Here is a 24,352-nt window from a genome sequence, read left to right as displayed (position 1 = left end):
TCCAGGTTGGGCTCTCCAGTATAAGACAGATACAGACATGCTGGAGTGAGTCCAGCAGACGATACCAAGACGGTGAGGAGGCTGAAGCACATGACAAGCAGAAGATGAGAGAAATGAGTTTGTCCAGCTGTAAGAAGAGAAGGCTCTGCAAAGACCTAATTGCTGTCTATGACGTAATGGGAGGGTGTAGAGAAGACAGAACTAGACTTTTCTCAGAGGTGCACAGTGATAGAACAAGAGGTAATGGACAAAAGTTGGAACGTGGGAAATTTTATTCAGTTATTTATTTTCCCACCACAAGTGCGATCAAACACTGGAAAAATGCATCCAGAGAGGTTGAAAAAGGCCCTGTGCAATTTGCTCTAACTTGATCTTGCTTTGAGCAGAAAGTTAAACTACATAATCTCTGGAAGTCCAACCAATGTAATTCCATGAATTTAGTCATGGATAGCCAGCAACATAGTGTTGATCTTGTATAGAAAGTATAAAAATAAAAACAACTCAGATTCTGTCTTTGCAGGTAGTGGAACCTAGATCACCAGAAGATGCACTGCACGTCCATACGTTTGAAATTTTGGCACCACAAGTCTTGAGGTGATTCCTTCATAACCAGTGCTTTTAATCCAAGATTTTTATTCATTTGCCCCTTTAAGTTATCAAAATAATGGACATAGGTAAAGCATTAACTATTATAATCATACATGATATAGCCATTATATTAAAGGCTAAAGGACAGAATAACCATTTATTTCTATAGAATACAATGTTAATGTAGAAAATATAAAACTATTATACCTTGAAACTCAGAGATTTGCCCTCTGTACGAAGATATACAGATAAATCTCACAGAATTCCTCTCTCAACTAGCAATCAGTAAACATGGACAAAATGTAGTCAGCTAGATTGTATTTCATCTCCTTATCAAAATAATTAGCAACACCCTATCAGTTACACCCACACAAAAACACTGAAAAGAACAAGTGTTACTGAAATCATAAAATGAAGACATGTATCACTAATACATCATATCGTCCAAAGTTCACGACACTGAGAAAAGTCAATAGTCAAATTATCATCACTATCATTTTTAAAGTCTTAAGTACAGCTTTTTGCTGCAAAATAAAGATATTTATATATGATTCAGTAACACCCTCACCCCTGAATTCAACACTTCACTCTTACAGAAACTCATTCTGAACCTGAAACAATGACAATTTCATCTGTTCCTGGAACTGTGATATACACATAGTAGTTTTTCTGCTTTTGGTTCATTTGGAAAGGCCACGAAAATATTCCAGCTTTGTTATTAGAAGAGTTATTGCACTTTGTGTTATTGCAATTTTTCACATTTACCCACTGAAAACCTGAAATATCACTTCCCCCCCGGTATTACTCAGCCACTCCATAGCAATACATGAATCTCTTATAAATATTCTCCCTGGAATTCAATTATAACCGTTGAAGAGCAACAGGCCATCAGCCAGATCTTTAGGAAGTCAAAAGAAAGGAAAATAAAGGTAAGCAATTGGAAGTATTTTCATTTCAATACGCCTTCTAGAAAACATTTGCCCTCTAGCTCCTATCGCCTTCATAGGAGTTTAAATACATACTTGAGGCCAGACTTTCATCACAATATTTGGACATTGCTAGTCTGAAGTCTGTTTCAAGTAGTTACAATAGAGTAGATTTCCAAATTCAGATATCCATATTTGAAAATGTAAGTCTTGGATTTATGAAAAAGTAAATGCACTGAAATATCTCATGACAACTATTCCTGTTCTTGACATGTCTTCATGCAGATGTGTTGGCATACTCGCTAATTATAAAAGAATTGGTGATTTGCTTATGGAAAAAAAAGAATAATTTCAGTGAATTTAAAATGAATAGGTAAATATATTGTAGTAAAAGTTTTCTAATAAAGTAAACTTGGTATGAAAATTATGTTTTAAAGTAGTTATTCCTCCATCACACTGAAACGGAAAGTCCTTATGATTACATGATAAATTAAGCCAGCTACTGGCAACAGACAGATCAGTGAACCACAGCTGTATGGTAAACAGTGGTATTTCCAAGTCATGTTAATATTCTCTGGAGACACAGTGTGACATTCTAGGCATCTGTTTCCCTGTACACTTCTTATGGTGCAGCTAATTATGGCTTCCAGACAGCCACTAGGAAAGATGAGATTAAACCCATTAAAAAACTTAGCTGTTTAAAATGAAATTCTTAAACTCCTTCCTAAAAAAGCCATACCCTGACATCAACCACACTGGATGACTGGAAATAGTAATATAAGCATTTAAGTGAACTCCATGAGTTCTGTCAGCAATACAGAGGTCATCTTGAAAGTCTCAGCCTCAGCATCACAGCATCATTAAGGCATCAGCCAGATAAATGTAGACACGTCCATTCAGGTCTTGATTTTAACATGTTTTTCAGTATCACGCCTGTTTGTTGTGTGCCAACCAACAGGCAAGGTTTTTAAAAGAGGAAAAATATTTTCTAATTATCCATATGTCTCAATCACATTGAGTTTGCAATTTACAAACTGGAGAATGACAGCTATCAGTGACCAAAATCTAAATAATTCTGGAAACATTCATCCAATTTCCTGCCATAGAACAAAACATAAAGTTAACTAACATGAGAAAGAGAGAGAAGAGGAAAGAATTAAAGTTGGGAGAAAGAAGAAATAAGAATATATATAATGTTTTGCAGACATTACTCACCAAAAATAGAGTTCTGAAGTTGCTCAGATCGCCAAAGAATTCTTCTATGCTTATTGCTTTGGGATCAAAGGTAAAGTATTCTCCCAAATTTTCATACAATTTCGTCATGTTGTTGTGCATGTTGGACAATTTTTCATATTGTTCTCGGGCACTCTCAGCAAAGCTGTAAGGTTTTGTTAAGGAAAATGATTCAAATGTAATCCAATCTAACAGTAAAAAAAAGTAAAGAAAACTCAGTACAAAGGTTAGAGCTGGAAAATTTTATAGTGCTGTCCTGCTTTCAAATATGACATTTTTCTGTATTAATGTTTACATGTCTGCAAGTTCATATTAACATTAGGTGATGGCACACTTTTCCATTAAATGATCCCTTTCCAGCGGTGAAGATTTGCCATTAACAGACTGTACTACTGACTATAAAATTTCCAAATATCTTGGACATTTTTCTTCTAATAAATGATTTTGTAAAATACATTCTATGAAAAGACATGCTGAGAATTAGTTTGCCATGAGAATCTGACTATACTGCCCCACTCTGCTCCAGTGATGTCATGTCCCCTGTATTATGTGCATATATTTTATCTGTAAAATTTGCATTGTGCATAACTACCAATGACAAAATTATATAGTATGACATCTAATTATCTTTGCCTTTTATTACAGATGTGTCTTCTTTGTGGATTCTTTAATGCCTAGTCACATAGCTCAGCTCATGCCTCAGGCTTCCTGTACTAGGTATGCTTATCTGGAGCACTCTCTCAACTATGTAATTTCACAGAATTTACAAAAATGGAATATCCACCCACCTGCCCCAGTTAACTGACAAACAGCTTTGAAAAATTATGAGTAAGAAAAACACCATGGAACAACAGAAGTCTTTTTTTCCATTAGGACGTATGTAAGTCTAGAAAAGAAACCGAGATTGACTTCCATCCCAGCAGTCATCATTAAAAGTTTGGCATAATCCTATTAAATAGAAAAATGTGGCTTTTTTTCCCCCAATATGAAAAAAAAATTTTTTAGAACTATTCATTTGCAAATACAAGAAGGGTGCAAGCTACTAAGGGAAATATTAGTTTGCCTCAAAGCAAGTAAGTTTCAGTCTGCTGTTTTCTTCTGTGGTGGTTGTTTATATCCACAAAGATACAAAGTCCCAAATCACTGTTAAAAAAACCAGCTAGTACACGATTAAACTAGTTCTGCTGATACTGAATTGTAGCTGATGAAAGTGTTGTGCTGTACATATCAAAACCCAAGAACAAAAGACACAAGTTATTCCCTGAACTACAAAAATCATACAGCCTGGCTCCCTGTGGCTTTTATTTGTAATGACTCCCTTCCATGTGGATTCTGATTCTTAATACAGCAGAGCTCATGCTTCAACCTTTCCCCATACTTGAGACACTAATTTGAGACTCTGCCTAGTATCACATTTCTAATTACTCAATATCGTTGAGATGCCTATCTCTCTGCAAAATAACAAACAACCTGGAAACTAATTAGGGGAGAGAGACATACAGAGAAATCGTATAAACCATTTATTTTTGAGATTAGACTAAACGCAAAAATGATTCTTCAGAAAATAGTCAACAAATCACAGGATAAAGAAAGGAAATTCAGGTGGATATTCTATTCATAACATTTTCATAGTGTTTGAATACTGCTGAGTACTTAAAAGGCTGTCATTTCACAAGTACATGCAAGAGTAACAAGGCTGAAAATTATATTTCATTGGAAAGAGGCCTAATATTTCACTTGGATTTTCCTGCTCTAACTGTTGGGAGGTATGTAAGCAGTCAATTTAAGAACTGGTTTTTAAAATTATGATCAAAAACTTTATATAATGTGTGTATATATATATGTGTGTGTGTATGTGTGTATATATATATAAAATTATAATTTTCCTCCTAAGAAACTTATTTTCCAAGTAATCCTCTCTTCTTCATTAAAGCCTCAGTAGCATAAAAGGAAAGTTGTATTCTTTTGTCACCTTACAACGTTCATTAAGAATGGCAAAAAGAAGAAACCAACAATGTGATGGATCTTAATATATAAATATCAAATTTTTGAAACAGTAGTATCTACCGATATAGTTTCATACCAGTGCAAACACAGTAATAACACCTATATTTTCAGTTTATTGAAATGAAGTTTAACCTGCTTGGTTAGAATTTCAAGCTTGGACTGTTGAATTGCTCATCTTAATACAAGACAAACTTGGTATAGTTCAGTCTTCAATGACATTTAACTGTACAAAAAGAAATGAAAGTTTAATGGCAAGAATACATTAAATAGGTAATAATGGCACATTACTGAATTATTGAGCACAGTCTAAAAATTTTAGAAAAACATGAATTGCCTTAGAGTCAGCAGAGTACTGTGTTGAACAACTCACCAAAAATACTAGGAAAAAGAAATACGAAGGTATGTAATTATACAAATTGTATCTGTGGTTCCTTTAAAAACAACCTCTTATAATATAAAACCAAATTAATATACTAAAAGTGACTGAAAAGTCTGAAACCAAAAAAGAAAAAACCTTCAAACACTCCAGATTTGACATTAATTCTTTGAGACAAAGCTCCCAGAGTCAAATTCTCCATTCAGGTTGCACATTCAACATGAGAAATAACAAAGGTAATCACTAAAAAGAAAAAAAACCAATACTGCTATTGAAACTAGAACATATTTTAAAGTAACACTGTAGAAACATATACTGTAATTTCAACATTATTATTTTTTATCTAATAAGTGCCAACCTGCAAATAAGAAATACCATTAACAGATGGCTTGCAAGACAAAAGAATGTCGGTAACGCGGATTAATGCGATGAGCAAAGACAGAACAGATCTTCATATTTATAAAATATTAGTAACTTGAAACATCACCTTGAAACATACTACTTCTAGTCATTGCAAAGACTTAGTCAATACAATCATGCCAGAGAAGCAAAGCCATACTTGCCTACACCATTTCATGACAAAGCATTATTGAAAAATCTAAGCTATCAAAACTTTGCATGACAGAAATACTTAATTCCAACAGTTTTCATTAATATAGATTGAAGCTTTAATGAGTGCTCATTTAAAACCTGTAAACAAGGTTTCATTCTTACTATTCTGAACCAAAACAACAATCACAGAACTATCAGGTAGAAAATAAAATTCTAAGCCAAGACTTTACTGTAAATACGATTATATGAAAAATTAAAAACCAAAACAAAACACCAAAAACACCCATGTGGAAACATTTTTCCATCTCCAGTAGCACACCCATCTCCCAAAGTTCCACATAAACCAAGAAAAATGGGTTTGTAAATCTGAATATATGGAGGATTATTGCTTTATTAAGATTGGGAAATACACCACTGCTACAATAACAGAACCATATCTAATCACCATCTAGGCAACTTTGTACCTATAACACTTACTGAAGTTTTGAACTCCTTATTTTAGTGGTTACTAGCTAAAGGAAAGTTTATGCCCATTAATCCATTTCCTTTATTCATTTTAATACTACTGCAGATGGCAACTACACTAAATTACTCTGAGATTTTCTAAGTGTCAAGTTTGATTTTTTGAAGAAGTGCTATTGCAGTTTAAAATTTACAGGTGTCTTCCAAGAGCGCTATCCTATTTCATTGATTTCAACACATCACCCTGAGATTAATAAATAAATCACTGTTCAGTAACCGGTACCAAAATGTTAACAATATAAGCTTTACCATGCAATCTCTAAAATTCTCTGTGCCCCGTGTCACTAAAGAACTCTAAAGAAAATTAAAATGCAAACAAATAACAGAAAAAAACTTCATGTCTTCTAAACAAAGATACAGATAAATGCAGACCATTAAATTGCATTATCCTTATTACTTTATTAACTTTTGTTGCCAAATTTCAGTTATCTACTAATTCTACTTGTTCCTGTCTTCTTCTTGTTAAAAAAGAGGCTGGGAAACTTCCACACCTTTTTTCTTTCTCTTTTTTCTTTTTTTTTTTTTTTCTTTTTTCTCCTTTAAAAGGATTTTGTTTCTGTGTTTGCATTACAGCTGCCAACTTAAGTTTCCATCCAGTTCTGTGGTTTGCTTGACAATGACCATCACCAGGAAGGGAAAAAAACGTTTAGATACCCAGATGGATAAGGATTTCTGCAGTGAAAATATTAAGTGTAGTGTCATTATCAAAATACAAGTAAATATTAGTACAGTTGTATAAAGCCAGCTGTAGTGACTGAAAATATCTTTTCTGTAAGTCGATGAGTTTTTACACTTTGAAATATGACCAGATGACTACAGTTTGCTGGCATTTCAGTGCAATGCCTAAATTAACTTAATTAAGCAAGCAATGGATACAAATGTTACCATGACACTATGCTACCACATTATGTCAGAGATAAAGAATCACTAATTACCATCAATAGTAGAATTAAATTCTTAACATCCATATTAGGACCACTACCGTGGTACTTCCATGCTTTCTCCTGGTTTCTTCCATGTAAAGAGATGAGAACAAAAGAACAGAGAAATCAAGGTTAAAGACCCCAGATCTGCTGGAGGGAAAGTCATCACTTCTACCATAACATCTGCTATGAATTTCACATCAATATATCAATAACTTGAATAACAGAGTTAATAAAGTACCTGAACACACAAAAAACTCACTTGCCCAAAGGCAAGACCTATCACTGTCAGCATTCACAAAGAAAATGAAAGCTAACACTGACAGCTTGGCATTCATCAACAATAAATATGCCACAGTAGAAAGAACATTGGTAATTTAACTATAATTATAAAGAATGAACTGGTGTTCCAGCAGTTAAGGAGGCCTCTCTCCAGGGTATACAGTCCCTATAAAAATGGGATTTAAGGCATGTTGACCACAGGTCTGAAACAATAAAACAAACAGACCACAGAGTTGATGTCTGATACCTCCAGAAGAATAAAGAATGCACCGCAAACAAAAACGAGATTCCTGCCAGAAACTTCTTAACACTTTCCAACAGCATTTCAAAGACTGAATAGAAGTTCTTTCGACATGTCCTTCCAGCTACTGGTTACAGGAAGCTGAAAACAGGTGAAAGCAGCATTCCATTGGGAGGGTTTTTCATGTAACGCTTGATTCTCAAAAGTTTGTGCTGACAAAAAAAAATTCATTTAAGAAAGAGGCAGCTGGCATTATGCTACAGATGCCTTAACTCCTAATAGAGAGCAAAAACACAAGGACAAAAGAAAATAAAGGCCCACTGGGACTAGAGATGGAAGAGGTTCTCATTTACAAATACACTCAACCTAAAGGGAAAGAATCAATATATTTAGTGTATTATATAAATCAGCACTATAATGAGGAGGTAAAAAATATTCAGCCTGGAATTTTCTAGGAGTCTGAAAAGCAAAGCCACCTAAACTTCATTTATTTAAATATCTGATCTACTTATTTTTCAGTTAATTTCAGTTTAACTGAATGTATCAAGGTTTCTTATTCTACTATACACACTGATCCTAATACTCATTACAGCAGAAACTGTTCTCAAAAGACAGCACAGCATAATAAAAAAAACCAGAAACATGGCTTCATTATAAATCTCCATATGATTTCCTTAAAATTTGTCCACACCAGTCTTTTTAGGTGCATTTCTAACTGTTTGATTTCACAGTTAGGTTTTGAGACACACTGGTTTTAGATAATCATAGTCAATCATAATTTATAATTTACAATAGGAAAACTGGTAATCCATTTACTATTTCCAATGTAAATAGCTTTTTTCCTAAAATGCGTTTTTGAAAAATACACAGTGTTTTGTTTGTTAGCTTTAAGTTGCAGATTGATAAATCTGCGTTGAGGAGTACAAAATGTCCATGAACTATATCATTATGCAGTGATGAAGTTCTGAGCCTTCATAATCCTAAATACTGCAAGACTGAAAATATAAATGTCAACGTGTATTCTTTCATGCTTTACTAAATTTACAATTTGAAATAATTTATTATTCTGTTAACTCCTCCAAACTCTTGAGTACTCATTTACTGTTCTGAAAATTGACAATTTCCATCAGATGTTCTGTGTCTCGGATAATACAGTTTAATTAAAACTGGCTTATTAAAATTTCCATGACAAATTATATGTTTGAATGTTTCTCTCCTGTCCTGAGCTGAACTATGGAATTAATGTCAGCAGTACTTGAAGCAGGAGGGAATGCAGCCACATATCATAATGCCACCCTACTATTCTGGAGATTCACATACACACTACAACTCTTTAAAAGCAACAGATATATCTGGAACAACTTGATGCTTTGATAAGATTACAACTTCGTTATTAATCCAACACAAAGTATATAAATTTTAACAGTATAAAACCAGTCTATTATCTTTACTGTGCATTATTCTATTTTGAAGAAATACAAGTTATTTTTACTTCCATTAACTCACTGTCAGTCAACTCAATCCATAACATGTTACTGCAGACACTGTGGGAAAATTAATAAACGTGCTGAAAAACTGCCTATTCAAAAAGCTTGACAGTAAAATTGTTGGAAATGACATGGTTGGGGGAGAACCAATTAGGCAGAAAGAATTATGTAAATAATCACACAACAGCTGATTTTTGTTTGTATGCCTTTACGATGTATTAGATAAAGCATACAAGAGTGAGAGTAAAAAACATTTGTGACACCACTCATCATAAATGTTGCATTTTACTAATATCAATGTGTGTATCACCAGATCTGCTTGCAAATTAACCTTACTCATAGGTGGCACTTGACATCCTCAGCGGTAAGAAATTAGCAACAAAAGAAATTAAGTGTACAGCAGAGCAGGCAAGAAATCAGAAAACAATTAGAAGACTCTGCTTCCACAGAGGGGTCTGCATTTATACCTAAAGGTACTTTAATGAAAATTCACAACCTAATTCATATCTAGCCTTCTATATTTCTGAGTCTGAATCAAGTGTTGAGTAACAGCCAAGCTGAGCTTAAATGGGTGACTGAGCACTGGAACAAGTTGTCCAGAGAGGTTATGGAATTTTGGAGATACTCAAAAGCCATCTGGACATGGTTCTGTAAGCCTGCTCTGGACGGCCCTACTTAAGCAGGGGGGTTGGACAAGACGACCTCCAGAGGTCCCTTCCAACTTCAACCATTCTGTGATTCTGGGAAATCAAAATGAACAAGGCTTTGGTTACTCTGTTTATACATAATTTCAACTTCATTATATAACATCTCAAATAATTTCTTCCCCTCTAAGCTGGATATATAATGCAACTTCATTCCATTAAAAAAATCCCAAATTTACAAATAAGCTTTACACACTGCACTTTACTCAAATATAGCTTTTCCCACTCCAAGCACACCAAAATTGAATCAGACTATGAGAACTGCTGAAGAAAAACATGAAACACTAAGAACAAACCATTTGCCAGAATCCTCACTATGAACTATAAACATCCAGTTTTAAAATTACCTTGCTGAATAGTTCATTATTGCAACAAATCAAATGGTCTTTATTATTTAAACTTGTTCAATAAAATGGATTCTCATCATCATCAGAATTTCATCAGAATTTCACAAGATACTAATAATTCAGCTAAAGCAAGTATAAGGACCAAATAAATGAGTTTGTTTAGCTGCACAGGGTTTGATTTAGCTTCCTATCCCCACTTAAGCCAACTCATTGTCTGACTTTCCAAAAAAGAACCAAACCCATGCTTCAAACTCATCCGTGAAAATAATATAATCCCTTGACACGATCACCTGAAATTAAAACCGTATGTAGACTGCTTGCTAATCTATTGCCATACACTGTTCATAGAGCAAAACATTTTTTCCCCCCACAGGTACACTTATCTACTGTCGTGGTTTAGCCCCAGCTGGCAACTAAGCACCACACAGCCGCTCTCTCACTCCCCCCCCAGTGGGATGGGGGAGAGAATCGGAAGAGCAAAAGTAAGAAAACTCGTGGGTTGAGACAAGAACAGTTTAATAATTGGAACAAAATAATAATAATAATAATAATAATAATAATAATGAATTATACTGAGAAGGAATACAATGAGAGAGAAAGAGGAACAAAACCCAAGGGAGGGAAACAAAAGGGAAAGGAAAAAAAAAATAATAAAATAAAATAAAATTATACAACCGCTCACCACCCGCCGACCGACGCCCAGCCAGTCCCCGAGCGGCGATCGCAACCCCCCGGCCAACTCCCCCAGTTTATATACTGGGCATGACATCATATGGTATGGAATAGCCCTTTGGTCAGTTTGGATCAACTATCCTGGATGTGCCCCCTCCCATTTCTTGGGCGCCTGGCAGAGCATGAGAAGCTGGGGAAAAAAAACAAAAAAAAGGTCCTTGACCAATGTAAATACCGCTTAGCGACAGCCAAAACATCAGCGTGTTATCAATATCATTCTCATACTAAAATCCAAAGCACTGCACTATACCAGCTACTAGGAAGAAAATTAACTCTATCCCAGCCGAAACCAGGACATCTACAACTAATATTAAAGAAATACACTTCAACAACAATACAAATTTTTTGTAATGATTTCCAAACAACTACCACTAAGTGTGAAAATTTACTAAAAATATTTCAACCATACAAACTGCATTCTGTCATTTCAAAACTCCTGCATACCATTTCAGAGCAGGATTCTGGATCAAGGAACTGCCAAGCTACGCAAAAAATATGTTTCATATAGCTAGAAGAGAAAGTTTGATTCAATAGGGTCATCATCTTTGATGATGAAGGATGTACCAGTGCTCTTAGTTTCTAATCTCCAAGCTCATTCATAATAGAGCATTCTTTGAATTGAACTGGAGAAACACAAACAGAACTTATTAGCTGAAGACAGAAATTCAGCTTTAATAACAGTAAGTCATTTACACTGATAGCTTTATTTTCACCTGCTATCAGTATGTAAACAGATGCTAACAATTTTATCATTCACACTACATACATAATGTACCTCTGCGACTACACAGAAGACAAGACTTCTGAAGCATACACAGATAATTATGAATCACAATTATACACCTAATCTTTCCTTCCTGTTGAAAGCCTTTTTTTTTTTTTTTTTTTTTGGGGGGGGGAGGATTTGCAGAAATCTTCATTACAATATACTTCATCTACCCAAATTAGAACCCAAAGAAACCAAGACCCATAGAAGGAGTCCCATTTTGTTTTACACAAAATCATGTACTTCTGAATAGCTTAAAGATTCACTAATAAAATACCCATAAAAAGCTCAGTGTGAGAATTTCTCTCTCATTACAAAGCAAATTACCTCATCATTCAGCATTCTGACAGAATAGCCCAGAAAAAAAACACAAAAGAACAGTTGCTTCTCAGTTATCATACAGCAAAGAGCTCTATTCATCTCCCTGGCCTTCCTTACATTAGTACCTGAAGAAGTCATTAACTATCAGAATTATCTAATGCAACTGCATTCACTGTGTACAAACACTATTTCAGTGTTTGTGTTCATGAAAATGAAGCACAGAAAGATCATAACCACCTGCTAACAATCCTAGCTGTGACCTGCTCCTTCTCCCTAAATTGCAGAATCATGCTTAAATTCATGTTAATTCAGATGAGGCTTCCTGACTTGTCCCTAAATGGCCATAAAACTTTCATCTTGATAAACACTAGAAAAGTCTGTCAATGTTTACTTACTCCTAGCTCTAAGTAATCATATCAATTCCTAATTTTCATGCATTCAAACTTCTCAATAATGAAAAGACTATTTCCATTGATTCTACATGCACCACTTCACTACGCACAAGAGAAAGCTTATGTCAACATAATTTCAATACTGTCTTTTTTATTTATACTTCTGTTAATCAGGATGCAAAGATCAGTGCTCATTTCTCTAAAAGTCCCATAGGAACTCTCTAGGCAAAAACTGATAAACAAGGGCCTATTTTATAAAATATTCAGTCCAAGGAACAAAGCTCCACAGGCTGTTTCTGAAATTGGTTTATATTGGAAAAATCTACTCAAAGACTTACGATGCTGATTTAGGCATTTCCTGTGGTAGCATAAAGAAGAAAACTTTAAAAGTAAGTAAGAGCACTTGGCTCCTCAAACAGAATACATAAAAGGCAGCATTTATAAAGCCACAGGCTAGAGAGAAGGGAAGATCTTGTCTATCTTAAATAAAAATATTTTTTAAAATTGCAAAAACTCCAAAATTAGAGCTAGGTATTAACCTAAATTAACCTAAAAACACTAGTATTTGTTTTCTTCAGAGAAAAAGACAGTTGATGAGCTTAGAAGTTCAGGGTTTTTTTCCATAATTGTAACAGGGAAATGATCCCCAAAGTCCATACTCCCATTTTTAACAGGGGACTTAAAGATCAAAACAATTTCTAAAAGCTCTAGAACTGAAAGCAAAACAGACCTTTCATCCTGACAAAACCAAAGCTTTATTTCCACCAATGAAGTCACCAGAATTTTGAAACTGCTTTTGCAAAAACATGCTGAGAAGAACTGAATTTACTGACACTGCCTGACAGGTGAAAAACATCCGTTTGAGAGAATGGCAAAATGCCATTGCCATGCAAGAGGTGGACTATTTAGCTTCATTTGTTCTGAAAAGGAAGTTGTGAGAGCTGTTAAAAATAAAGAAAAAGAAGATATTTTACCAGATGAAGAATGAAACAGATACAGGTATAGATATAACTTCACATTCAGTGTATATTGGCTACGTGTTTCATGATCTTTCCTTGCAGTTCTTAAGCCTTTTTAGACCTACAGCACGTACTTCAATATGACGATAGCATGAAGAGGGGTAACTGGTGGGTGTGCTAGAACAATGGATACTAGAAGATGACAGGACAGAAGAAAGGCAAAAAGAGTCTTATAAAATTACAGAAGAATGTGAAGAACTCTCCAGTTTATTATTCCAGCTTGGTAATGCTTTACAGGTTATTTTCCTATACTTGTACAAAATTCATAGATCTTTGCTTAGATCCTTCACAGTCATGGATCACATTTTTGCCTGGAATCCCATGCAAAGAAGTCTGAAATGTAGTCACTCCCTATATACTTCATGCAGGTGCTACTCCAGCACCTTTTACAACAGAAATCATCTAGTTCTTAACTCAATTCTCATTTGTGATATTTTGGTTTAAAAATAATTTGAAACAGTACGAAGAAGGATATTTGTAGCTTTTTCAAACTCAAATCTCTCTCTCATTGTTTGCAGTGGCAAACAATTAATTATAATCACTGTTCATGCGTTAATTAGAAAGCAACACAGAAGACATGATAGTCAAGAATATATGAAACAGAAAATGTTGCAAGAGTAATGGATTTCTAACATACCTTCCCTGGAGAACAATTAGATAAAAATCTGTTTAGATGAATAAAAACAAGAAAGAAAACAACTAAAATGCAACTAGTACAAACAAAATTATTCTGCAAAATTTGTTTTGCATATTATATTCAAATTAATTAAATGTGACTTTCAAATAACACAAACCATTGACAAACAATGTTCTAACAACAATAAAAAAATTAGTTGTTGATACCTATTTCAGCACAGCCACGGCAAGGTAGCCACTCCTAGAAATATTATATTAGCTTCAGAACACACAATGAGATGCCTTAAACAATAATTACAGCTTTGTGTGCCCTAAATCTTTCAGAGAAACTGCAACCACATTCACTTTCTCTTTGATCATGCAGTTTTTTCTCACTTCATCTGGATTTAATTAAGAGAGCTATGTTTCAGCTGTCAGTTGTACCCAGTTTTCACAAGCTTCAATCAGCAGATCTGATGGTTACTTCATCTAGATAAAGTTTTTCGGTAAAGTGTGGGGAAGGAAAAGAGAAGTGACTCCTTATATTTCTAGGTTTCCTTTAATGCAGCTATGTCAGAAGTCCTCATTTTCTTGTTTTTAGAAATCTGAAAAAGTTCAGATTATATGATGTTTCAAGAGCCTAGATGTTCAAAATCAAGGAGGAAAAGGAATTATTTTACATCACCTGATAAAAAAGCATAGAATAAATTTATAAAAATTGAAATCTGTTTAGTGCAAACAACTACTGTACTGAAGAGTTCACAAATTCAAGTGCAGGAGAAAATGAGAGTGAAAGACTACACTCTAAAAATGAGAGTCTATTTTGCACCTAAATAGTATTTTGAATACTATTTGCATCGTATTATAATATTAATTATAATACCAGTTATTAATTATAATACCAGAGTTAATAGCAGTTGCATACCTAAAACCACACACCATATATAATTTGAGTTAAAGGGTGCATTGTTCTTTCCCTCCTGTTTTCTCTCCAGACATTAATACCAAAAATATGTAACCATAACTGATTGAGCAATTATTTGCTAGGAACTCACCTCCGCATGCACACAAATAGCCTTGCCCCAAATGACTGGGATTAAAACAAAGAAAAGTCAGGAAAGTGAAGTAATGCCTCAAATTTCTATCTCAGCCAACAAACACTTAAGGATATTTCTTAAACAAATGTTCTGGTCAGCCAGAAAAGCAAAGAGCATAATCACAGGGTAATCAGGATTCGAAATGAAAGTTTCTTATACTCAGACACACTGCTTTAAAAAAAAAAAAAGTATGCTTTCTCCAAAGTTGTTTTTGTTTTTTTTTTTTAATTTCTTTTTTGGAGAGTGGTGAAGGGTAGAGGGCAAAAAGCAGTTCCATCAACACCAACATTTTTGATAAAGCAATGTCTCATGACAGTTTGATTTTGATATCTAATGCTGCAGCTCCAGGGATTTAGAGTGTGCACTCTCCCTTTAATTTCAGATTTTAAAATAAGCATACAGCAATTAGAAAATGGATCTCTAATGAATTATCGTTCTAGTAGTGCACATTTCTTTACAAAAATACATTTCAGTGATCTGGACAACTTGGTTTAATATAAATTTAAGGATGAAAGCACAGTTTCCCTTAGGCAATTATTCACAATCAGGAAGCCTTTAGATTCCCATGTATTTAAGTAGATTTTTGTTCATATAATTTTATTCTTTAAAATCTCCTAAACAAGCAGGCTTTTCCTCCTATATAATTTTTCACGTGTCGTGTAGATTACTGTCAAAAAATTATTCTCTCACTAGTTAGCCAACATATACTCTAAAAATGCATTTCAGCAACCTTTTTATAATTTTCTCCTTTCTCATGTAAAATCCTCTCTCAATCTTATACAGTCCTAACTTTGAAGTACAATTCTGGATGCAGTCTTCAAGGTGCAGAATAGAATGGAGCTCCCTCGTGTGGTAAATCTACATAATCTCAGGGATTAAACAACAAAAAAAATCCAACACAAATCTGTAGTCAAATGTCTGGACTTAAACAGATAACCTACAAAAGTTTGTACTATATAATTTACAGAATATATGTTTTTCAATAAATAAAAACCAGAAAAATAAGCTATTTGAAGTTCTTAATTGCCACACGGCTACCTGTTGCATATCATTACGCCTCCCCATTTGTAACATTTGTCCAATTTCTTCCTTTATTTGTACTATAATGGAAACTACAAATTGTTTGTACGCTCCTGTTCACAGTATTTATGGTACAGCCTAATATGAAAGAAATCAATACAATCTTATGTCCCCTCACATCAGGGCCTTCCTTCTTAAAAAGAAAAGAAGATCTGAAATAGAAGGTAGAAATAGACTGTCAGAAAGAAAATTTATAATCTGCTTTGTATAACACTGTTTTCATTTATAATGTTCCATAGTTCTTGTACTTTTAAATATTAACTTTATGAAAACTGTACCTTAGTCCAGACCAGTTAAAATTCAAAGGATCATTTTCCAAAGGGATTTTTCATTTCTTGTACTGATTTCAAATAGTTGTAACAGAAATGAACATTATGCATTAAAACATGACACATTATTAGGTGGTTTTCAAGTTCAATCTAAGTAATGATTATACCTATATAATCCTATAGTTATCACCTGGAACACCATGGGCATTTTTAGTTTGCTTTAAGAAAGATTAATCAAATGGGAAAAAAATAAAGAAAAGAAAGAATGTATGATGATAAAGGAAGTGTAAAGCTCTTAAAAAAGCGTTGTGCGTTGCATCTGGCAGAAAGACATTTTGCGGATGACTCAATTCTTCCTGCATACATCTGAATGAAGGGGAAAACTAGAAGGAAACAGAAGAGCCCTTTAAAGAGTAACACTAAAGTAACAAAAAATGTCAACTGACTCTGAAAATCCAGATGAACTGGGTAAATTCACCATCTGGGAAGACAAGTTCTTCAAAAAAGCTTCTAATGGACGTAACTGGGGGCATTTAAGCACAAAGTTTTAATTTAATTCACAGATTGAACACTTCTATGAAAAATCATATAATTTTTCATGAAGAAAGATGAGTTACTAACACTTTTCTTTCATATTTTTTTGGCTCTATATGCTTCTTGTTTTGCTCTCCTCCCCTCCAGGCCGAGTCACATCCCTTTCTGTGATTCTGTCTGTGATTTTTGTTACAGACTCTTCCTGAAACTATTATATAAAAGTGGACTTCATACCAGTCCCTGAAGAACCTGACTGATATCTTACTCTACTAAATATATTGCTACTTACCATCACCCTTTGTTTATGCCCTTAAGACAGTCTGTAGTCTGTGAGGCTGATATTGTCTCAAAGCAAATCAACAATTTTCAAATAACTGGTCAAGCAATGAAACAGTGATTTACTAATATCTCTCTGTTGGCTTATATCATGTTTTGCTCATAAAAGAATGGAGTATCTCATGATCAATTATGCAGGCCTGTGTATAATTCTTTTTTCATCAAGGAACATAAAGATATTAAAATACAGGAACATAAAAAAAAAGTGAATGAAGCCAGGCACCTAGCAAAAGCACAGCAAGGTATCGTTAAAAACTTGTATTAGGACAAAAATAAACATCTGGAATCTTGCCAGATTAGATTTGACCAATTTAAAGTTTTCCAAATTCTATTTCACTGAGCAACAGACAGACTGTATCCAATTAAGCAATTAACATGAAATATCTCAACATGAAATATCTCAACAGTATCTGTTACTTGATGGTATGTAATAAAAACACACTAACAGTTCTTTTGATACATAGTGCACCTCAGAGAAAATTTAGATTTTCAGCATAACTTAAGGAAAATTTCATACTTTGCGTGATTAACCCCCACACACACACACACAAACCCACCCACATTTATTCCAGAAAGCTTCAGTATGCCCCATTAAAGTTGAGAGAGGTAGTAAAACAAAGGAGATGGCTTTAGATTTGCAACCAATAGCGTGTTTGCTCTGGTTCAAGATAAACCTGCTACTCCACGTGCCCTACAAGAAGCCTTTGTAATTCCACATTGGCTGTTTACATTTACAGATTTAATGTAGAAGATGCACTGACAGTTTCTTCCACCACTACTTCTCACTTATCTCTTAGTATCACATTTACTCAGAAGAAATAAAGCAGAGGGCATAAATATGAAGGCTAAAACTATGCTCAAACCTCCTTCATTCCTCAACCCTCTTCTGTCAAAGAAACAGTTTAGGGAATATATAACTTAATGTTATACTGTCTCTCAGCAGGAAGACTGGACTTCACCAAGCAGGAAGATATCAAAGGGTTTCTTCTACAAGGTTAAACTCATCTTTAATTGGAAAGTCTCTCTAATTCTACGCGGGTTGCAGCTTAGTAACTATGGATGGTCAAAGCACATTAGTAAATAGATTAAAATAAAGCTTAATTTCAAATAGCTAGTATAAAAACCTGTATAGCAATTCTGAAATTGTAAAATATAATACTTCCCAGAACTCCCATAAGGATCGTAACAGTATCATGACAAATTGATTGATATTTCCACTAATTTAGGAAGAAGTTGATTTGGGAAAACAACTAGCAACGCCACCATTTACTGTACTAAATAACAAAGCAAACCCAACTGTTTTTCAGTCATGACCAGAAAAGGAGACATTCTATTACGATAGTAAAATAACTTGCCTTGTTTCAGCAATATATCTTTATAAGTTAACTTAGTACAAAAATTCACAGCTTTCATCTGCTGCATATTACAGTAAACACAATGGGAAAATGTGTTACAGGTCTAGAATATTTACATGCAGCAGAAACAGTATTAATTCAATGATGTCTTATATTAATTCAATGATGTCTATTGACCTTCATGATAAATATCTAGTCATACAAAATGTGACACCAGTCATGCAAATATTTCAAAGCAATTTTAGTGGGGGATTAATTTTTTTTTCCAGGGTGAAAAATTAGGTAAGTGGAAGGATTAGTAAATGCCACAAGGCCATACTGACATTTCTCAGTGGAAATGAAATTGAATAGCAACAGTTATATCATGATTGTCACTGAACAACAGAATCTCCTAAAATAAAAATAAAAAATTACATCTTCTGGGATTGTTTCTGTGTGAGAGCTGCTGTGCTGCTCAGGACTGAGATCTTCAGAATGTGTTTCTGATATTGTGCCTTCTAATTGCAATAGGTCCTGGCCATATTTCTCACCTGATGATTATCTAATTTTTAAATTGCTACCTATAAAAAGGCTAGTCCGCACAAGCAGATCATTTTATATGCTGGGGAGACACACTCTCTAAAGACTAAGTAAACAACTTTAGTACATTTGAGCTCAAGAACATCAAATAGCAGTCTTTATTTTTTCCCCATAGCGTAATAATGTCAATTGAGTATACATAACTAAACCTAGCACAAATTGCTTGTAACCTGATTTTGAACTTGGCAGGGTCAGTTCTTCAATAGGATTCAAAATGCTGACATGCTATGAGCTTGAACAATTAGCAATGCAAAAATGGAAACAGAAAACACTGTTTATTCATTGATGCCCTGAATTTTCTAAAAAAGCCGCTAGTTTGGAAAAGAAAAGCAGATTAGATGTATGTACTAATTCTTCCTATCTTCTATCACAGTGCTTTCAGAAGTGGGATTTTCTGCCTACACTGATGAAATACGGCAGACCTTCAGATGTACTTCTACGAATTACAAGCACGATCAGTTTAATCAAGTGTGTCTTGGTTGCTTTAGCATACCCATTTAAATATGATGCGATTGTTCAGAGATAAAAGGTTTTTAAATGTAACCTCTCATAAAATGATATACTATTGATTTCCTTTTCGAAAGTGCACTTTAGTGATTCTTTTCTTGCATTTGGGGCATACACATTTGGCGGCTGTCAGTCAAGCAGCCAAGCAACTCACTGAAATCTCAAATCTGATACTCAAGTCACAAATTTCGCTTTCCTAGAGGTACATGAACTTAGAAAAGAGAATCCTGGATGCGAAATTTAATGTACACCAACCACGTGTTTTTTTTTTTTTTCCTTTGCTCATCATGTCAATCAACTATGCAAATTTGAGTAAAAAGCCTATAGAATATGTAGTAGAAGGTGGAAGTTCTTAAAAGCATTAACAATGAATCTTTGAATCTCATTAACAATTAATTCAAATTGACCCAAGTCTGTAGTAGGGGAAAAAAAATGGTATTTCTAGTACTTACATGTACATTCTACTGCAAAAAGTTCCTTGCAACATGAACATTTTATATACTTGGGAATGCACTAGGATAACAGAAATCCAGAAAACTTGAACATCAAAAAGGATTAAAAGTTGCTTACAGTCAAAAGCAGGCCTACACATTTATCTGTACAATTGCAATTCTAGAGATAGAAGTAAAAAAAAAAAACCTTCCCACCTTAAGTATGAAATAAATTGTAAAGCAAACGATATACAGCATAACAGGACTTATATTTACTGTTTAAAGCATTTTCCATTTAAAAAGTACTGAGCATATACTAAGAATGGCTTACAAAGAAGCAAAACACATTTGTGACTTTCAGGGTATAGGCGGAAAGAAAAAGTTTGCATCTTTTTGTCATGTTGAAATTTTCCTGTCACTAATAAGAGTATTTCTAAACGTTGTCATTCTGACACTGTGCCCCTTATCTCAAAATCTGGATTCTCAATCTTCATCCTTCCATCCACTGGCTACTTTCCATTCTCCTCTTACTGTATTGTCTTCCAATCTTTCTCTCGCTGATTGCATTCTCACTTCCCTTTCTGTTATTTTGCGCATCTGACTAGAACAGAACAATGAAATGAAAGTGATTAGACAGGAAGCCCAACAGAATCATAGCTTCAAAATTAATTCCATTCACATTCCTACTTCAGCAGTTGTCCTCAGCCCGTATGGGCTTGTAAGAATCAGAAGTTAAATAGGAAATCAGCATAGAAAGAGCCAACGTACAAGGTGATTTTACATTTCATTTAACATGGTATTTTTGGCTGTACTCTTGTCAGACAGAAAGTGAAAGGGAAACAGAGAACTTCCAACTGAAGAAAATTATTTATTGATCACTATATTTCTAATATACTGCACATACTTGCATATTGAGAAGGCAACTGCAAGGTCTCTCTTCAGCAGGAAGGTCAGACCTTAGAAGGATTTTTCTGCTCTCTTTCCTTGGGCTTGAAACTTGTAAACCACAAGTAAGTAAAGAGATACTGAAACAACATAAGATACAGCTTAAACAGAAAACTCCATAAATCGAAGACTCAACAGCAAATAAGTGGTTACTTTTCTGTGCTGTAACTTCAGTAGGCAGTGCAAAGTCTTTTTCTTCTTTTTCCACTTACTATTTTAATTTAGAAAAAAATGGGATTTTTCTTGTATGTTGCTAATAGAAAGATAAATTAAACACAAGTCTGTTTTTGAAGAAATAATTTAGCTCATATTTAAATGCAAACAACTAAAAAATTTTATATTTTTAAATAATCAATACCAAATAGGAGAAGCCTCATTAAATGCTGTAGTACCAGCACTACTACTAGAAGCTAATTTTAATTTCTTGACATTAAGCAAGATCCTAAAGTTCCAACAAGTTCATAATTGTTTCATGGGTGATAACAAAATAGACCATATGATGGCCTCAGCTGATCCTCTTAAGAATCATATAAATCAAAGTTCAAAACTTCACAGAGTGAAGCTTAAAGAAGTCCATTTTTCCCCACTGGAAAAAAAAATTATTTTAAAGTTCCATTGTTTCTAGCCTTTCCTCATTTACAAACAATATCAATAATATGAATTTAGTGGGTTTTGTTCTGTTTTCTCTATATTAGCAAGAAAGACCAACAATTGATGGTTGAAAACATTAAAAAAATTGCTTGACTAAGCATTTAATCAAGTATTAATTTTTTCTGAGGTAAGACTTGGAGAGAACAGCTAACATTTTGATCTCAAACTAGAATAAATGACTCCTGTTTCATTTCCTTCCACTGCATACACTCATAAGTCTTCTTAAACAAGACTTTACTCCCTGGTGCTAGCACATCTTAAGAGATGTGCTTTCTGCTCACTGTTCCTTGGAGTTTGTTTTTATCTGTAAGCAGAAGGCTTAACTTTAAACAAATGCTCAACACTAAGAGTAACAAAACACACTGATTATATTCCTATAATATAACCATAACTTAAAAAAAAAAAAAAATCCATGCTACATCTAGAAGCCAGGTCTTTCTGTTCCTTTGTTATTCATCACATAACTTAATACTTCGTAACTTGCAAACTACAGTAAGTACTTTTTCACTGCCTTTTTTGGACAACATAGGTTTTCTCACTTGGCGGGGCGGGGGGGGGAGAAGAGAGAAAGAGAGGGAAGTAGGGAGGGGATAAGAACCAGGTTCTTTGAGAAGCCAAAAAAAAAAATCTTATTGATGTGCAAACTTCAGTAAGGTAGACCTTCTCTCCCTAGACACTACTTAGGAAAAGTATTTTATCTGGATAAATAACCATTATTTTCCCAAAATACCTCTTTTAGTCAAGAACTGCACTTTCCAATGAAGTGTTTTCAAATGTCATTTTTGCAGATAGCAAGAACAAAACCTTTATATAAATATTGTAAGAAAAAGCACATGTATAAAATTGTCTTAAGGATTATACATGACCGAGAATTTGAAAAATCATTGAATGGTTCTCTTTTCCAGTTCCCAAAGTACTGAAAAATGCCTCTACGTTTAAAAACACATTCAAATACATGCAGGTAAAAGATAGTTACTTCAAATGGAGGGGCATATACAAGAGTTCCTAGAAATTTTCCCCCTTTGAGGTTATTTTTTGAGAAGCCTCTAGTTATGAGCAAATTCAGATATTAATGTATATTCACATGCAGAAATTAAGGCACCAGTGCATTTCAAATTGTCTGAAAAACAAAACCAGGCTTTCCTAAAAATGACATTTCGAAACACTTTAAGTGAATTATTTTTCCATAACAAGCTAGGAGGAAATCCCAAGTGTTAACAGATGACAAGAGTGTTAATGCCATTAACATACTTTCAGCACTCCATGTCAGTGTGTAAATGATGTCCTGCTGCTCAGTCACTCTGAGACAGAAAAAAGGTTCACAGCCATTTCCAGATGCTGAGATTCTGATTCAGAGTATATTTGTTTCTTCCCTAGTGGCGTGTTGTAAGAGATTCTGCAGTACAGTGGTACGTACAAGAGAACTATCAGTTGATGTTTAGTGCACATTAAATATTATCTAGCATTCTCAGTGCACAAAAGTCCCACACACACTTAAAGTAGACTTCTCGCCAGATCATTTGACTACCACTGAAGTACATCAGCTAAGGAACTAATAAAACTCATACTTAGTTGTGAGTCAATAGTCATTATTAGATAGAACCATGAGCTTAAATACATAGCAAGTGAGAATATATGCCTTTCAAGAAGGCAGCTTTTTATTTCATAAAAAGGAGTCTGTTCTAATGACTGGTGTTCCTTTCTGAAAATTAAAATTAGTTCACAAATCACTGTTCTTCTATTTAATGATAAGATGAATACACACTGCTTTGAAAATTTTTTATCTCCAGTAATTTTTGTTCTTTCATTCATGGTTCCCTTAATTTTGCAATTTTTTAAAAATAAGCTTTTAATTCTTCACATGTATGCCATCAGTTAGAAAAAACAAGTGGCACCATTTATTGCTCTGGTAGGCAAAAGAATTTAACAAGATTAGGCATGTTAATCTCTCTTACTGGGGTAAATGATAGAGCTGAAAAACAGAAAAGCTATACAAAATCTTCATTTAAGGACATACTAGTACATCTAGGATACATTATATAAATAAATTAACGTAAGACTGCTTACAAACTATATAATCGTCCAAAAGAAACACAGCAAAAAGTCTCTCCAACTAGCAGGAATGAACCTAATGAATGGACAAATGGACAAAAGGAATGAACAAAAAGAATGAGCCTAATGGCCAGTGATCAAACAGCATGTCCTCCTGCCACCCTAGCTCTACCACTTCTCCCTTCTCCTCAGAACAAAGCTCCTGCCTATTTTCTAGAGGACTAAACCTTTGTCACGGGGGTGGGTGTGGACATGTTGGGAGGGCAGAAGAGATGGTATTTATTATTTATGTATCTATAGTTCTAATCTAAGTCAAGTTTAACTAATAAGTTAACTCTGTACAACTTTCCATTACTCCCTCTGAAATAGCTTTTCATTCTGTTGTCTTTAATCTTTCTTAATAACATTTAAAGTTAAACCCCATTAATCTGAGTATCTTCCTCAGTCCCCAACTAGACACTCATGCTTTAACATCACTAAAAA

General features: G+C 34.2%; 1 protein-coding gene across 10 annotated transcripts in view; it reads right to left on the bottom strand.

The window, feature by feature from the left end:
- DIAPH2 (diaphanous related formin 2) overlaps positions 1-24,352 on the bottom strand; it is a 261,388-nt gene that overhangs the window by 103,207 nt on the left and 133,829 nt on the right. For 3 of the 10 annotated variants that reach the window (XM_072876618.1, XM_072876622.1, XM_072876621.1), the window contains 3 exons: positions 23,885-23,945; positions 21,126-21,246; positions 18,740-20,818 (listed from right to left, as the gene is read on the bottom strand). In XM_072876618.1, the coding sequence (XP_072732719.1) occupies positions 20,705-20,818; positions 21,126-21,246; positions 23,885-23,945 (296 nt within the window). In that variant the 3' untranslated portion in view covers positions 18,740-20,704. Of the gene's footprint in view, positions 1-2,729; positions 2,896-18,738; positions 20,823-21,125; positions 21,247-23,884; positions 23,946-24,352 lie in introns of those variants that run through there. The other 7 variants (XM_072876619.1, XM_072876620.1, XM_072876614.1 and 4 more) reach the window with 5 other exon arrangements.

This window comes from Ciconia boyciana, chromosome 12 (genome assembly GCF_034638445.1).
Source record: "Ciconia boyciana chromosome 12, ASM3463844v1, whole genome shotgun sequence".
NCBI lineage: Eukaryota > Metazoa > Chordata > Aves > Ciconiiformes > Ciconiidae > Ciconia > Ciconia boyciana.
This window is presented reverse-complemented; position numbering and strand designations above follow the sequence as displayed.